Consider the following 18,724-nt stretch of genomic DNA (forward strand, 5'->3'; position numbering starts at 1 on the left):
GATGTAGTCCCTCCAGTGTGTTCTGGGGCGGCCCCGAGGTCTCCTCCCGGTTGGACATGCCCGAAACACCTCCCAAGGGAGGCGTCCGGAAGGCATCCTTACCAGATGCCCGAACCACCTCAACTGGCTCCTCTCGATGTGGAGGAGCAGCGGCTCTACTCCGAGTCCCTCCTGGATGTCTGAGCTCCTCACCCTATCCCTACGGCTGAGCCCAGCCACCCTGCGGAGGAAACTCATTTCGGCCGCTTGTACTCGCGATCTCATTCTTTCGGTCACTACCCAGAGCTCGTGACCATAGGTGAGGGTTGGAACGTAGATCAACTGGTAAATTGAGAGCTTCGCTATCTGGCTAAGTTCCCTCTTCACCACAACGGACCGGTTAAGCGCCTGCATCACTGCTGACGCCGCCCCAATCCGCCTGTCAATCTCCCACTCCATCCTACCCTCACTCGTGAACAAGATCCCGAGATACTTAAACTCCTCCACCTGAGGAAGGACCTCCCCCCTGACCTGGAGTGGGCAATCCACCCTTTTCCGGCTGAGGACCATGGCCTCAGACTTGGAGGTGCTGATTCTCATCCCAGCCGCTTCACACTCACAGGTCACTGTTCGATGGAGCTAGGAGGACCACGTCATCCGCAGAAAGCAGGGACGAGATCCTCCCGTCACCGAACCTGACACCCTCCACCACTCGGCTGCACCTAGAAATTCTGTCCATAAAAGTTATGAACAGAACTGGTGACAAAGGGCAGCCCTGGCGGAGTCCAACCCTCACCGGGAACAGGTCCGACTTACTGCCAGCCACGTGAACCAGACTCATGCTCCTTCGGTACAGGGACTGGATGGCCCTTAGCAAGGGGCCACCAACCCCATACTCCCGGAGCACCCCCCACAGGATGCCCCTGGGGACACGGTTGTAAGCCTTCTCCAAATCCACAAAACACATGTGGACTGATTGGGCAAACTCCCATGCCCCCTCCAGCACCCTGGCGAGGGTAAAGAGCTGGTCCACGGTTCCGCGTCCGGGACGAAAACCACATTGCTCCTCCTCAATCTGAGGTTCAACTATCGACCGGACCCTCTTCTCCAGCACCCTGGAGTAGACCTTACCGGGTAGGCTGAGGAGTGTGATCCCCCTGTAGTTGGAACACACCCTCTGGTCCCCTTTCTTGAAAATGGGGACCACCACCCCGGTCTGCCACTCCAGAGGCACTGCCCCCGATGTCCACGCAATGTTGCAGAGGTGTGTCAGCCAGGACAGCCCTACAACATCCAGAGCCTTGAGATATCCAGGACGAATCTCATCCACCCCCGGGGCTCCGCCGCCTCGGAGTTGTTTCACTACCTCAGCAACTTCTGCCCCAGAAATTGGACGACCCGCCCCCGAGACCCCCGTCTCTGTTTCCTCACTGGAATACATGTTGGTGGGATTGAGGAGCTCCTCAAAGTATTCCTTCCACCGCCCGACAATGTCCCCAGTTGACGTCAGCAGCTCCCCGCCCCCACTGTAAACAGTGTGAGCAAGTTGCCACCTTCCCCCCCGAGGCGCCGGACGGTTTGCCAGAACCTCTTTGGAGCCAATCGATAATCTTCCTCCATGGCCTCACCAAACTCCTCCCACGCCCGAGTTTTTGCCTCAACAACTGCCGCTGCTGCGCTCCGCTTGGCCCGCCAGTACCCGTCAGCTGCTTCCAGAGACCCACAGACCAACCATGCCCTGTAGGCCTCCTTCTTCAGCCTGACGGCTCTCCTCACCTCTGGTGTCCACCAGCGGGTTCGGGGATTACCGCCGCAACTGGCCCCAGAGGCCTTGCGGCCGCCGCTCACAACTGCCGCCTCGACAATGGCAGAGCGGAACAAGGCCCATTCGGACTCAATGTCCCCCTCTGCCCTCGGGACGCGGTCGAAGCTCTCCCGGAGGTGGGAGTTGAAGATCATCTGGACAGGTTCTTCCGCCAGGCGTTCCCAGCAGACCCTCACTGTTCGTTTGGGCCTGCCAGGTCTGCGCGGCGTCTTCCCCCACCATCTGATCCAACTCACCACCAGGTGGTGATCAGTTGACAGCTCTGCTCCTCTCTTCACCCGAGTGTCCAGAACATATGGCCGCAGGTCAAATGATACGACTACAAAGTCGATCATTGACCTGTGACCTAGGCTGTCCTGGTGCCATGTGCACCGATGGACATCCTTATGTTTGAACATGGTGTTAGTTATGGCCAAACTGCGGTCGGGGCACTGTCCAGCACCCGTCCCAGGGACTCCAAAAAGGGTGGGTACTCTGAACTGTTGTTCGGCGCATAAGCACAGACAACAGTCAGGACCAGTTACCCGACCTGAAGGCGCAGGGAAGCAACCCTTTCGTCTACCAGGGTAAACCCCAACGTACAGGTAGAGAGTCTGGGGGCTATCAGAAAGCCCACCCCAGCCCTCCGCCTCTCACCCGGAGCAACTCCAGCGAAGGAGAGAGTCCAACCCCTCTCAAGGACTAGGGTTCCAGAGCCGGAACTATGTGTCGAGGTGAGGCCGACTATATCTAGCCGGTAGCGGTCAACCTCTTCCACAAGCTCCGGCTCCTTCCCCGCCAGAGAGGTGACATTCCATGTCCCAAGAGCCAACTTCTGTAACCGAGGATCGGACCACCAAGGCCCCCGCCTTGGTCTGCTGCCCAATCCACATTGCACCGAACCCTTCTGGATCCCTCTGCGGGTGGTGGGCCTGCAGGGGGAACTGCATAACTTGGTGGTATAATAATGACACTTCAAATTAATGAGTGCATTTAGTGATTACATTTGTTATCAGTAAATGTTTCTTGATGTATAGCCCCCATGTGTTAAGCTACTTTTTCTTAGCAGCTAGTGATGTAGCTTTCTACTTGATAGAGAGATTAGTTTATAGCTTCAGTGGCTACTGTTTCCAAGTAATGCTGCAGAAACCCCGTCGTATCTGAGGAGTAAAACCAGCACAAGTGAACACAATCCACCTCTGTGTGTGTGGGGGGGCAGGACACCAGCGAGCCCTCGTGTCTCACCATTATCAGAGGCCATGAATGTAACGTTGTAGAGGTTGTTCTTGACGTAGGGAGACTCTCGGTCAAGGATGGCGATGGTGGAAATCCGACCACTAACTGTGTCAATCTCCAGCCAGTTAGCAGGGTCGTACATCTTGGAGTACCTGGATTCAGTGAGAGAGAGACAGCATGAGAAACCACCACAAAGAGGCTTCTTTATCTGCCTACCTGGCTATAGGCCAAGCAGCTACTGAGGAGCCTAACCCTAACCCTGGAGGCCGCAGGAATCTCATGAGGCAACAACAATTCCTTCATTTATTCTCAGCAGAAATTATTCTTCCGTTAACAGATTTAACAGAAAATTACAAAAGACAAATATATATTTTTCAGTGTTAGTGTGTCATATGTTATTTGTTCTAATCTTGTAAACAACCTATAAGCAGAATGAAACTCGGCAAATTCCTGTGACTTGTTGATGAAATGTGTTTATCGAACTGAATTTTCCAGCAGAAATGGTCATGTTTTTAACAGAAGACAGAGTTGAGAAATATAATGAATGAACAGAAAAATGGCACAGCTTTCAGCAAAGGTGAGCAGAGCTGCCAAAAAGCAACCATAAACCACACATGAACAGGGAATATTGTCCATTTGTTACATTTTTAACTGGTGAGCTAAAGAGTTGAAAGGCACAGTTATGAATACATGTAGGAGCAGCACCAACTACAGAACACAAAGCATCAAAAAAGAAAAATCTGAAACCAGAATGCTCTCCCTGGCTCAAACTACAGTGCACAATACGCTCGCTTTATGTGTGTATGCATGCACGTGTCTGTGTGTGTTTGCATGTTTTTGTGAACACAGTGTGTGTCCACCATTGGCTGTTGCTAGGCTACAAAGACTTCAGCACTACATTTAGAAACAAATAGGTGGATGTAAAAGAAAGAAGTATGGGGGACAGAAAGCAGCAGTGGTGCAGGCTCTGTGCGCTCTGCTCTGTTGTTGTTGAGCTGTTGGCTCAATGCTGCAGGCTCTGCACAGATATACGTGTCTTCCAGACAAGATGTTTGTAGGAAGAAAAATCCAGCTTTTTTCTCAGAATGGGGATGCAACCGTAACAAACATTCATCCTACTCAGCAAATGAAATGATGATGTTGAACATGGTCACTGAAGGGAAATCTCAACAAAGGAGAAGACAAATCAATTCTACTGCTCACATTCAAATCAGAGATCATCAAATGTGATCATATGTCATTAATGGCTGGAGCAGTTTTTCTTCTGTTGCAAAACTAAGATCAGAGAATGACGATTAACAGGGTTGCAGGGTCAGTTCAGGCACATCCTGTAGAGAACATTTCCGCAGAACTCTGACTGAAGTAGTTACAGTTGGGAAAAACACTGTAAACCTCCTAAAAATTGACCTAGACTTCTTTCCCATTGCCAGTAACCCAGAGCCGTGTACACAGCTTTGCAGCAGACAAGTTTGACTTTCTGTGTGTGAATGTTTTTTGGCGTGTCTTGTTTGATGCCACGGACAGGCTTGAAAACAGGTCAGTAACCAGTAGAAAGCAGCCTGGAGGCCTTTAAACGCTACAGTGGTTACTTCTTTTCATATATCTCTTACATATCCAGTCTCTCTTTCAAACCCGGTGCAGACTAAATTGGGTTGATGTTTGAGCGCTGCTTGGACAGAGACGGATGGTATTTTGTGGTGTTGCGTCACTACATCTCGTCGGTCAAGGGGCTAAAATTAGCGCATATTATGTTTCACTGATTGGAGCGGAGCTGATAAATACCCATAACTACTGCGGAGTCATTTGACTCAGGTGTGAATGCCAATTTTAATCTTTCCCATTACATTAAAAAGCCAGATGTTAGCGGGTGTTAGCAGCTTTTTTTTGTGCTGTGGAAGGAGGATTGTCAGATTTACACATTTTCAATATCTGGCTAAAAGGACTCTCAAACCTCCCCTTGAGGTTGCCTCAACAATCAGATTTCATCGTCTTAAATGCTTCTTGGATGCAACATTTTACACTCAGTTTTTTAGAGATCAGACAGTTATCGGATCTAATCTGCACAAGACCCATGAAATGTCTGTGTAAACAGCAATGGCCAGCTATTCACTCCATCTTAGAGCATGGCTGTCTGAAACAGCTAAAAAACATTCACATTTGGACACGATTGAACAACATTTCAAACAAACTAGTTATTTTCTAGCACAACCTGATAAACCAAGATTTTATCATTTATCCAAGCCACCCACCCACCAACTTGGGGCCGGATCTATTAAGATCCCAATTTGCGTGTACTAAGTTGCCTGCGCAATCTAGAATTTTGCGTGTGGGGCTGAACCACGGTTTGTGGGTGATTTACTAAAAGTGATAAATGACAAGAGGTGCAAACGTGTTGGAGAAACCTTATTTAAATGAGGGTTTTGCGTGTTTTATGGTTTGCAGCATGGTGAGTTTGGAGAGAAAGCGCAAAGTGAAATTTGACCCTATGGAATTAGAGGTGTTGGTAGATGAGGCCAATAAACACTTAAATGAGCTACAGCAAAGAAACCTGACTGTCTCACAAAGGAACGCTATATGGGAAGAAATCTGTGAACCAACAGCCAGGGACCGGAGAGGGAGGAGAGGTGCGCACGGCGGGCAAGTTCCACCTGCGTAAAAGGAAACACAAATAATACACTCAACTGTCACGTTTAAGTTTTCTTATATTGGCTATGAATATTCATTTTGTGTAAAATAGGCAATAAAGAACTGTTTAGTTTTGTTTTTTGCCACGATAAATGTTAGAGCAATAGCCTAATATATTTTGTGACTGAAACAATGTGTCTTTAATATGATTTTGCTTGGCTTAACATAATTAGACGTTAATGAGACTGATTATTTCGTTTGATAATAATGTTTGGAATCTAAAAAGTGATTTCAATCATCTTTTTTTCAATAAATGTTGATTTGCTTAACTTTGCAATGCTCTGCAGTTTATTGGGTCACACTAGCACTCGTATTCTAATCTACAGCATGTTTCAACATGTTTAATCAAGGTATATTTCTGCATTACATATTATTGAATGAAAATAGAAATAAATGCATATACCAAACAGCTCACAAGAAGTGACTTAGAATGAGATTGCTGCGTGTCTGCATCCCCGCAGCATTGAGTTGTTGCTCCATATGGGAGGGGGGCAGGGTGGCGATCTCCTCCGGCATGGCATTATGCTCCAGCCCGTGTTGCTTGGCGATGTTATGTAGCATGCAGCAGGTCACTACAATCTGGGCCACTTTTTCTGGCCTGTACAGCAGTGCTCCTCCAGTGCGATCCAGACAACAGAACCTGCTCTTCAAGATTCCAGAGGTGCGCTCCACAATATTCCGTGTGCAGATATGGGCCTTGTTGTACCTTATCTCTCCGGCAGTGGTCGGGTTGAGAACAGGTGTCAAGAAGAAGGGGTGTAGGGGGTATGCACTCACTCACCTTAAAGCCCCTACAAGGAACTTTAATTTTGAGTTGATTTTGGCGACCCTGTGGACAAAAGCAGTAGTGTTTTGCCGGAATGAAGCCTACATTTCCCATGAGCTCTAGTGTGTATTGTCGTAAAGACGCTTACCTGGCTCGCGCATGTGTTTGATTTGGGGATGAATTAAACAACAAGACGGGAAAACTGCCCCCACTCCTATCGGGGATCCCAGCTCACCTCTGCCGCGCCCCAGCTCCACCTCTCCGGCGTAAGCACCACCGCTGCCAGGGTAAACACAGCGGTTGGCTGGTAAGGCTGAAGGCCTGTTTGGTGAGCACTTCCACGGCTTCTTGGACTGAGTATGGAGCGGTGCCTCGCCTCTTTATTTCTCGGCACTTGCTGGACCCTGTCATCGGCCCAGATAAGGTGTTCCAGCCCTGCGGCCCCTGCTCTCCTCGTCCCCTCGTGTGTGTGGCTCCCCGGACAGCTAACGCCGTGGACCCGCCGGCTCCTGCCAGGATTGGGCTGGTAAATGCTAGATCGCTAGTGAACAAAACGTTTATCCTGAAGGATTTCCTGACTTCCCGAGGATTGGATTTTCTCTGTGTGACTGAGACGTGGCTGACTGTTGGTGAGTCCAGTGCTTTCACAGAACTTTTACCCGATAATTGCTGCTATTTTAACTCCCCGTGGTAGTCGGGTCGAGGAGGAGGAATAGCGACTATTTATAAGAGTCACTATACATGTAAGCAGCTAGGTAAGATGACGTGTGCCGTCTGAGTGCTGTAAATTGTTTCGTCCTGGAAGCGACCTGGGGCGGACCCAGAGACAGTTTCCTAAAGGTATGGATATACACTATATAGAAATAGCTTATCTTCACACTGATGGTCTCATTTGCTGTTGTAGGTCACGCACAGACATCAGCAGAAACGAGAGACGTTTGCATATCCAGTTAAAAGTTCCTTGTAGCGGCTTTAAAAAACATATGAATCAATATGAAACACGCTCTTGTTTTTAATTTAATTATTTTACAAAGGATTTTACAAATTGACTCACTTACAAGGCAGCCATCTCCAAACTTGCCATCTTGCAACTCTGAAAACAGAAAACTGTTTCTCAGAATAGTTCCAAAATGGCAATGCTGGATAGGTGATATGTTTTAATGATTATCCCATATTGCATATTCATTGCAGCAAACGTACTAACTGGATGCAGACACGCTATTTTGCACGTTTGAAAGACGCCACGCTTAGTGCGCGCTGTTAGTAAATCAGTTTGTACATTTTTTTGCGTGTGCAGTGAGTTTGTGTGTGTGTGTGTGTGCGTATGTGTGTGTGTAAAGTACTGTAACCAAGCCTTTATGTGCTGCAGACACAGTGAAGCACATCCTCTTTTAACTCTACAATAGTCAGTAGAAAGTGTCTAGAAAAGCTCAAATTCCAGTCAAATGACTATAAAAAGCATTGTATTTTGTGTTCTTGCACAGAAAATTAAGGATTTGTTTAATGCAACATTATCACAATGTCCTCTTAACCACAGAGTTGGCAGACTGTAACTAAGCATAAAAAGTAAGGACATTTGTGGTTGGTAGATTCTTTCTTTGTAGTAACAATGCTTCTTGGCAATAAATCTTATGCTGTTGGAAAGCCTGTTTCTGACAATCAGGTGCCAATCAGGCCCACCCACCAACTCTCAATGCAGAGAGATATCGAGATTAAATTCTGCAACCAGTGGCAATCCCATATCTCCACAGCCTGGGACCAAACCCTATCCTCCAAGATGACAACGCTTGCCCCCCACAGAGCGGGGTTTATCAGAGACTACCTCCAGAATTTGGGAGTGGAGAGGATGGAATGGCCTGCCAGCAGTCCTAACCTCAAACCCACTTAACACTTGTGGGATCAGCTTGCCAAGCTGTTCATGCCAGAGTGACCAACACAATCACGTTATCTGACTTGCGACAAATGCTGGTTGAAGAATAGGATGCCATCCCACAGCAGTGTGTGACCAGGCTGGTGACCAGCTGTGTATGGTTCTTCCACAAGCTACCGACGCTCCTGTTTGTTAAATGAATTAATTGTTAAATTGCCAATATGTCTTGTTTCTTCAGACTTCAATCATCTAATCTACCAAACAAGAGTCAACAGCAAAAAAAAAAGCTGTTTGGCAAAATGTTTCATGGGCACAACCCACATACTCAGCTCTACTGCTCATCCCACAAATTCCTTACAAATGTGGCACCATTTAAAAGGGTAAGAAACAGGCTTTCCAACGGTATAAGATTTATTGTCAAGAAGCATTGTTACAACAAAGTAATAATCTACCAAACACAAATTTCCTTACTTTTTGTGCTTAGTTTACTTACCAGCTATAAGCCAAGCTAAATCTGAGTTAACCTAAATAAACCAGAGGTCTCCCAACTATTTTTCAGAGCCATAAGGCTGGAAAGGTAACGTTAACACACAGATTTTCATATGTTTTCCTACCAAAATCAAAGCATCCAAATTCATACATATCCTATGTTTTCTGGAAGGCTGCATGCACATGACCAATGCACTGATGGCAGTAAACAAGGAGACAGTCCTGAGTGCTTGTAAGGAGGCCAGTGGTGGTGGATGGGTCAAAAAAAACTGGACCTTCTCCTGGAGTCATGTGTTCAAACCCTTATGAACCCTGAGTCATTTTAAGTTATGTTCTCACCATGTTTCTTTTCCTAAACCTAACCTCAGTAACTCATATTGCCTAAACCTGTTTATGTTAATTACTTAAGTGTACGTTAAGGATGTAATGTCATTCGTGGGAATCCTTCTATGAGAATACGTTGTTAATCTACAAGAGAAGCCTGTCTGATAAACAACCGAAGTAGGCACAACCTGAAAATAAGTGAGGAGGAGGGGGGAGCAACACAAGGAAGTCCCCTTATTTTATATATTCAAGATGGCGCCTCCAGTGCGGACGCCTGTTACAGCAGCTCCTGCTCACCGCCGAGCTTTTCTCTATCTTTTTCTTTTTAACTTTCTCACTTTGAGTTTTTTTATGTTTGGCTAGCTAGCACTTTATTTTTTGCTTTGACATGGAGACGAAAACCGCTCTTTTTATAGCGGTCTCTCTCCTATTTTTCTTAGGACATGATCATGTGCGGGGATCCGACGCCCAGCCGTGGCTCCTTTGTTTACACCCGGGACCAGCTGTTGAGCGCTGCGTCACACCGCAGTACGGCCCGGGGAGAGGCACGACATTCCCGGCGAGCTACGGAGAAGGAGACGGGGATGTCGCGCCGGAGTGCAGCGCCGAAACTGGAGGAGACGGTACAAACCCGTCGTCCCGTCCATTGTTATGGGGAATGTAAGATCGCTCCCCATCAAGATGGACAAGCTGTCGGCGCTGACTCGCCATCAGAGGGAGTACCGGCAGAGCAGCGTGCTGCTGTTTACAGAGACATGGCTGAACACGGAAGTACAGGACACGATCGCCGTGCTGGACGGATTCCAGCTCATCAGGTACGACAGGACAGCGGACAGCGGTAAGAGGAAAGGAGGAGGGCTGGCTGTGTTTGTGAATGATAGATGGTGTAACTCTGGGCACATCACTATCAAGGAACAGCATTGCTGCAGAGACATTGAGCTGCTGGCTGTTGGCATGAGACCATATTATCTACCCAGGGAGTTTTCTCATGTCATTATGGTAGCAGTGTATGTCCCCCTGTCTGCAAAGGCTGAGTCTGCTTGTGATATTCTCCACTCTGTTACAAGTAGGCTGCAAACACAGCACCCTCAGGCCCTCCTTCTGATCTCTGGGGACTTCAATCACGCCTGTCCATCCACCACCCTGCCCACCTTCACCCAGTATGTTTCCTGCCACACCAGAGACAATAAAACACTGGATTTATTTTATGCCAACACCAAGGAGGCATACCACTCATCCCCACTGCCCCCCCTGGGAAGAGCTGATCACAACCTGGTTCATCTTCTGCCTGTCCACAGACCTCTGGTGCAGAGAGAACCAGCAACCACCCGCACTGTGAAAAGATGGTCTGAGGAGGCCGAGGAGGCCCTGAAAGACTGCTTCGAGACCACTGTGTGGGAGGTACTCAGCGATTCCCATGGGGAGGACATTGACAGACTCACATCATGCATTACGGATTATATTAACTTCTGTGTGGAAAGCACCGTACCCACCAGGACTGTATGCTGCTTCTCCAACACCAATCCCTGGATTACTCCAGAGTTAAAAGCTCTCCTGAAGGAGAAACGGAGAGCTTTTAACTCTGGAAACAAGGAGGAGCAGAAGGCCGTGCAGAAGGAGCTACAGAGAAACATCAGGCGGGGAAAGGAAGAATATAAAAAGAAGATGGAGGAACAGCTGCAGCAGAGTGACGTCAGCGGAGTCTGGAGAGGTCTGAAAACCATCTCAGGACACAAACAACCAGACTCCCAGGCCAGAGGCGACCAGCAGTGGGTGAATGATCTGAATCTGTTTTTCAATAGATTTGATTTGCCCCTCCCCTGGCCCAGACATCACGGCTGCAACCCCCCTCATCCTCACCTTCACCTTCCCCCCCACCTACACTCCTGGCACACTGCTTCGACACCTCCCCCACCCCGGCTCCCCCGGACATCTCACCACCTCCCACCCCTCAGCACACAGCCCCCCTACTCCAGCTTGTCCTTCACTACCTGTCAGGTGAGAGATCAGCTGAGGAGGATAAAAACGAGGAAGGCTGCGGGTCCAGACGGCATCAGCTCCAGGCTCCTGAAGTCCTGCGCAGACCAACTGTGTGGGATAGTTGAGACCATCTTCAACCTGAGCCTGAGGCTGGGGAGAGTACCACAGCTGTGGAAGACATCCTGCGTGGTACCTGTGCCCAAGACTCCACACCCCAAGGACTTCAGCAGCTTCAGACCGGTGGCATTAACATTGCACCTCATGAAGACTCTGGAGCGCCTGGTCCTGTCTCGTCTCCGCCCCGCAGTAAGCCCTTCAATGGACCCGCTGCAGTTTGCCTACCAGCCTGGCATTGGGGTGGACGATGCCGTTATCTTCCTCCTGCATAGAACTCTTTCTCACCTGGAGAAGCACAGAAGCTCTGTGAGAATCATGTTCTTTGATTTCTCCAGCGCTTTCAACACCATACAGCCTGCGCTTCTGAGGGACAAACTGGAGCACATAGGGGTGGCTAATCACCTCACATCCTGGATCCTGGACTACCTCACGGACCCGCCGCAGTATGTCAGGACCTAGGACTGTGTATCGGACTTGGTTGTCTGCAGTACGGGGGCCCCGCAGGGGACAGTGCTGGCACCGTTCCTCTTCACCCTCTACACTGCAGACTTTTCATACGATACCCATCATCTGCAGAAGTTCTCTGACAACTCTGCCATAGTCGGCCTCATCACAGATGCGGACGACAGGGAGTACAGAGTACTGAACCAGGACTTTGTGGACTGGTGCCTGAGCAACCACCTTCAGATCAACGTGGGGAAAACCAAAGAGCTGGTGGTGGATTTCCGCAGGTGCAGACTCCTCCCCCCAACACCGGTGAACATCCAGGGAAAGGACATTGAGATGGTGACATCTTATAAGTACCTGGGTGTTCATCTTAGCAATAAACCGGACTGGACTAATTACATAACAGCACTGTACAGGAAAGGCCAAAGCAGACCCTTCCTGCTGAGGCGGCACAGGTCTTTTGGAGTGCAGGGGGCGCTCCTGAAGACCTTCTTTGACACTGTGGTGGCATCAGCCATCTTTTACAGAGTGGTCTGCTGCAGGGGCGCCTCCAGAAATTTTTCATAGGGGTGGCCAGATGGGGCCACTTAAAATCTTGAGGTGGCACACCAAAACTATGATGTGTTATGATTGTAGCATTGACTTGCTCCCTGGCGCCCCCTTACCTTCCAGCAAACTGTATAATCTCTCCAGGCCCGAAAAGGAGGCCATGGAGACTTGCATAACTGACTCCCTTGCTGCTGGAATCATTCGTCCCTCTTCCTCACCGTTGGGGGCGGGGTTTTTTTCTTTGTTGACAAGAAGGACAAGACTCTACGCCCCTGTATTGACTTCAGGGGCTTGAATGACATAACTGTTAAAAACAAATATCCCCTTCCACTCATTGACTCAGCCTTCGGTCCCCTCCACCAGGCCACTGTCTTTTCCAAGTTGGACCTCCGCAATGCCTACCACCTGGTGAGAATAAAGGAGGGGGATGAGTGGAAGACTGCCTTTAACACTCCTCTGGGTCATTTTGAGTACCTTGTAATGCCTTTTGGATTAACCAATGCACCAGCAGTTTTTCAGGCACTCATTAATGATGTCCTGCGTGCCATGCTCAACAGATTTGTGTTTGTTTATTTAGACGACATCTTGATTTTCTCTCGCTCACTCCAAGAACATGTCCAGCATGTTAGATTGGTGCTGCAAAGGTTGTTAGAGAACAGACTCTATGTTAAAGCTGAGAAGTGTGAATTTCATGTTTCATCTGTTTTCTGTTTTCTGGGTTTTGTGGTGGAGAAAGGGCAGATCAAGACCAACCCTGCCAAGGTTCAGGCAGTGGCCGAATGGCCCACTCCTACAACTAGAAAGCAACTTCAGAGGTTTCTGGGGTTTGCAAATTTTTACCGCCGGTTTATCCGTGACTACAGTCGAATTGCTACTCCACTAACCAAACTTACTTCTGTGAAATCTCCCTTTGTGTGGTCACCTGCAGCCCAAGCTGCATTTGTGAAGTTAAAGTGCATGTTTTCTTCTGCCCCTGTGTTGTCTCACCCTGATCCTGCAGCTCAGTTTGTGGTAGAGGTTGATACCTCGGACTCTGGTGTTGGGGCGGTCCTCTCCCAGCGCTCCACCTCGGACCAGAAGCTGTATCCCTGCGCATTCTTCTCCCGCCGACTCACCCCGGCGGAAAAGAATTATGATGTGGGGAACCGAGAACTGCTGGCAGTAGTTTTAGCCCTCCAAGAATGGAGGCACTAGCTGGAGGGCTCTACTCACCCATTTGTGGTATGGACTGATCATAAGAACTTGTCTTACCTCCGTTCCGCCCGCAGACTCAACTCACGCCAGGCTCGGTGGGCCCTGTTCCTGGGCCGGTTCAACTTCACGCTCACCTACCGGCCGGGATCCAGGAATGTCAAGCCTGATGCCTTGTCACGTCAGTTTGCCCCTCCAGTTGAGGAGTCATCTGAGGAAACCATCCTGCCTCCATCGGAAGGTAACACCACTATCTTAACTATAGTTGACCGTTTTTCCAAGGCTGTGCACTTCATTCCCTGCCTAAACTACCTTCTGCTCTCGAGACTGCTACTCTTCTCATCCAGCATGTCTTCAGACTTCATGGCATTCCGCAGGACATAGTGTCAGACAGAGGTCCACAGTTCTCCTCCCGGGTATGGAGAGCCTTTTGCCAGGCATTGGGGCGTCGGCCAGCCTGTCGTCAGACGGAGGGGGCGAATCAGGACCTGGAAGCAGCCCTTCGTTGTGTCACCTCTCATCACCCGGTTTCCTGGTCCACCCACCTTCCCTGGGTTGAATATGCCCACAACTCCCTAGTTTGCTCCGCCACAGGTATGTCTCCATTCATGGCTTCTAATGGTTTCCAACCCCCACTGTTTCCAGCCCAGGAGACGGACGTGGCAGTTCCCTCGGTGCTGGGGCATCTCCGGCGTACCCGCCGAGTCTGGCGTGAAGCCCGGGCAGCTCTCATCCGCACTGCTGCTCGGAACCAGAGACTGGCAGACCGCCACCGCACTCCAGCCCCAGATTACCAGCCTGGTCAGAAGGTCTGGTTATCCTCCCGTGACCTTCCACTTCAAACCGAATCCCGGAAACTGGCACCCAGGTACATTGGCCCTTTTGAAATTGATCACATTATTAATCCCAGGGTGGTTAAGCTAAAGCTGCCTCCCTCCTTGAATGTCCACCCGTCGTTTCACGTGTCACTCCTTAAGCCAGTTTCCATCAGTCCTCTGAGCCCTCCAGCCAAACCCTCTCCACCCCCCCGGATCATTGACAACCACCCTGCATTCACCGTCCAGCGGTTGTTGGATGTACGTAGGCGGGGCCGGGGCTTCCAGTATTTGGTAGATTGGGAGGGGTATGGGCCAGAGGAGCGTTCATGGATCTCTCGCTCCCTCATTTTGGACCCTGATCTCCTCAGAGACTTTTACACCCAGTACCCGGACAAGCCTGGTAGGCCGCCAAGAGGCGTCCCTTGAGGGGGGGGTACTGTGATGATTTTGGTTCCTGTGGTATGTTTGTGTGTTTGCTCTCTCTCCCTCCCCTCTTTTCTGTTCTGCAGTGCATGTGTGTGTGGCTGACTTCTCCTGCAGCAGCAGATGAGGCACACCTATCTTCACTCACCTCATCTTCCTGTCTACAAAAGCCTGGTCTTTACTCCACTATGCTGCCAGATAATTCCGTCATGTTCGGTAGAGCTCTGTGTTCTTACATTTTTATCTTGTGATCAACTTGTTGCATAGCCGTATTTTTGCTGCCTGTTCTTCTAGTGTTGCTAGAGTTCTTTTGAACTTACCTGTGTTTTTTTTCCCTGTTGCCAACTGAATGAATGAATGAGTGACATCATTGTATTTTTTTAATTTTTTTTCCTGCTGTATAGCGCATCACACATCGCCACTCACTAGGCTGCTGACTGGCTGCCATAAGCTACACACAAACATTAAGAAGTTCTAACAAATGCAAATTTTATTACACTTTTTCCATAAGGTGGCCAACAGTAGAATTCACCACATGACAAAAGCAGACAAGAACTACCGTAGTTTGAGCACTGTCCTTGGTGCTGAAGATGTCCCCGAACCTGTTACAGGCAGCGGTTATCACAAAATCACTTTGAGCGCTGTCCTTGGTGCTGAAGATGCAAAAACAAACAAATGTCTATACTCCAAAACTCACTACCTCTGACATGACAAACCAAGACATTGTACACAGATAAAAAAACAACATCAGCAGAAAAACAGAAGTCTTGCAAACCAACAGCAAGCGGCGATAACCATGGCGAAATAACGTTGCATATCTGTAATAAAGAAAAAAAAACAAGACAGCTGTTGGCAACTAATGCTGTTGCTGCTGCAGCTACTATTAGGCTACTACTGTTATCCAAACTAAATTAAAGGAAGTAAAGATTGTTTAACCTATAATTCCGCATTATGTTGCCTTCTTTCCACAGCAAATAAATTATTTCCTTTAAACAAATGGCTCAAAGGAATGCCGTCTAGCAAAGTTAAATATTTTCACCACCATTTTAGTTATGAAATAGCCTCACATATGATATTTAAGGTGCACGCACAAACAAGCAGGATCTCACACACATAAAACGTGACTGGAATTAATAAACAAGCAGTAAATGCACAGTGGGGGTTATTTGTTTTCTGTATCGGCGTGACGCACTGTGTTAATTGAGTGAATTGTCCGAGCCGGACGCGTGTTAATTTGAGTTTGATTTAAATTAATTACACTAAAGTTGTTGAGTTAAACTAACCATACGAGTCCTTTTCGTTTTTATACAATTTATTGCTGCATTTTGAAAGCAAAAAGAGTTACGTTTTTTGGGGTTTCATGTTATATCAGGGGTTTCAGCTTGGCACCGTGAACCTGTGCCTCCCGTGACCTGTAAAAGTAGCATTGTGACATAAGCCTCAGTTTCTGTTGTTGGCGAATTGTTACAAGCTGATGAATTCGCTGGTCTAGGCTACGCAAAACGTTAGTACAGGTGAGATGACAGACAGACGGATGGTTTGTCTCTAACAAAATACTTTCTGTAGACGTGCTGCAAGAAGGGATTAATGCTTAATATACATCTGCAGCCAGAGCGCATTACGCTGTCAATAGGCTTTATGTGTGGGGAATACCATGATGTGTTATCCAAATATGGGCATGTACATTACACATAGCAGATGGATGTGATTTCCCGTCGATGAAATAAACGCAACTGTCCTCACAGTCCGTGCCGGCGCAGTGAGGGAGAAATGCACAGACTGCTTCGTGTTGGAAGTGCTGTGGTCGGACTAACGGGCGGTCGGACTACTGGGGATGAAATCCGACGGTCGGAATAATGGCATGAAAATGGTTGGATTAATGGGCGGTCGACATTATGGGACTAAAACGATAAAACTTGCCGTAGACCTGCATGGTTGGATTAGCGGGTAGTCAGAGTTTTGGGTAGTCAGACCTATGGGAGGGCGCACTAACGCCTGGTCCCCACTGGCGACTGGGGTGGCCAGTGGGGTGGCCAGCAAATTTATAGGGGGGGCCGTGGCCCCCTCTAGCCACCCCCTGGTGGCACCATTGCTCTGCTGGGACAGCAGCGTCTCGGCTGCAGATAGGAAGAGACTGGACAAGCTGATCAAGAAGGCCAGCTCTGTCGTGGGATGCTCTCTGGACTCTGTGTAGGTGGTGGGAGAAAGGAGGATGACAGCCAAGCTGTCATCTCTGAGGACTAATGACTCCCATCCTCTGCAGGAGGAGATAAAAGCTCTGGAGAGCTCCTTCAGCGATAGACTGATTCACCCAAAGTGTGTGAAGGAATGCTGTCGCAGGTCCTTCCTGCCTGCTGCTGTCAGGCTACATAACCAGCACTGCTCACAGTAAACTGCACCATGGACACTTTAAGGACACTGTGGACACTTTATAAACACCACAATAAGCATTGCTGTCCCCCATGTTGTTGTTTATTTGCACATTCAATATTCACTTTGCACTAAATTAATCCATTGCTCACTTTTTATCCACTGCTCATTATTATTATTATTATTATTATTATTATTATTATTATTATTTATTGCTGTTTCTTGTATTTTTTGTACTTTTTTCTGCATGCCTAGTTTTTTAAAGTTTTTTTTTAAATATTGAAATCTTTAATTTAATTTACCCTTGACTGCTGTAACACTGGAATTTCTCAATTGTGGGATCAATAAAGGTGTGTCTTATCTTTTCTTATCTTTTCTTTAGGGTATGTCACAGTTCTGCTCCTCTGCTCACCTCATGCAATACGTTTCCATTTACCCCACCTCTGCTCTACTGACTGCCAGCCACACCCATCTCATCAAGGCAACTCTGCTCACCTGCTCACCCACCCTGCCACCTAATCACCCCAACTCCTGCTTTCAGTCACTGACTGGCTCAGTATAAAGACTCCTGCTCTCCACACACTCACTGCCAGATTGTTCTTTACCTCTTTGCATGCAAGACTCTGCAGCACTACTTCCCGGACTGATTTCTTGTTGCCAACCTTGCCTGCTTTTGACCAGCCAACCTTGCCTGAATCCTGGTAATTGCCTCTGCCACGGCTGCCCCTCCCTAAACGCACAACACGCGCTGTGCGTAGGGCCTCATCTTCCATGGGGGGCCACATTTTGCGCCAGGGGACGCATGTGCGCATATGTGTAATGGATGCGCATAATGCGCTACCGTGAGGCGCGCGTAGAATCAGCTCGAGGAAGGAGAGAAGAGACCTGTAATCTGACTGCGCATGCCTCGCTGCAATGATTGACAGCACTCGACATCTGACCAATCAGAGGGTTGCACTGGCAGGCACTTGCAGAGCTGCAGCAGGTGAAGAGTTGTCAACATGTTGTCCAAAAGACATCACGAGCAAAGAGCATGGATACCAAGAGGCGAAGCTCAATAGAACGCCCCATAGCAACAAATTCCCCCATGGTTTCGTCCTACCGCCACCATTTTGGACCGTCAGCAGACTGCAGCAGACCCACTTGCATACAAAAACACACAGACAAACTGAAGTATATCGCTATTAATTATGCTTACAATGCTACTCACCTCATGATAGCTTGGTCACAGCTGCTTTTTCATGTTTTTGTAAAGCAAAATATAGACTTTAAAAAAAAACAAAACGAGGAAAAACGGCCGAGATGGCAACTGGTCATTTTACCACTCCTACATATTACATCCACTTATGAGAAGATTAACTTAATTACTCCTTCAAAATCACCCCATAAGCCAATCTACCAAAAAAATCAATAAATAATAAAAAAAAAAAAAAATCAATATTTTAACTAGAAACACATTAATGGCGATGTCATATAGTCAGGAATAAAGATTTATTTACAGTTTGTACAGTAAGGGGACAGTAATAATAATAATATATAAGTTATTTTAATATGATATATTTTAATGCTAAAGCAGTAATCAGTTCTGATATAAATGGTCCAAGAGGCCATATATAGGCCTATATATACATATATCTTCCCACGAAAACTGGAATATTAAATTGATATTAAAACGT

General features: G+C 48.0%; 1 protein-coding gene across 1 annotated transcript in view; it reads right to left on the reverse strand.

Moving 5' to 3' along the window:
- Positions 1 to 18,724, reverse strand: part of LOC117253819 (cadherin-2-like) — a 469,385-nt gene that overhangs the window by 114,909 nt on the left and 335,752 nt on the right. Inside the window, exon 11 of the mRNA XM_033621526.2 lies at positions 3,029 to 3,171. Coding sequence (XP_033477417.1) covers positions 3,029 to 3,171 — 143 coding nt within the window. The remainder of the gene's footprint in view (positions 1 to 3,028; positions 3,172 to 18,724) is intronic.

The sequence above is a fragment of the Epinephelus lanceolatus genome, chromosome 6 (assembly GCF_041903045.1).
Source record: "Epinephelus lanceolatus isolate andai-2023 chromosome 6, ASM4190304v1, whole genome shotgun sequence".
Taxonomy (NCBI): Eukaryota; Metazoa; Chordata; class Actinopteri; order Perciformes; family Serranidae; genus Epinephelus; species Epinephelus lanceolatus.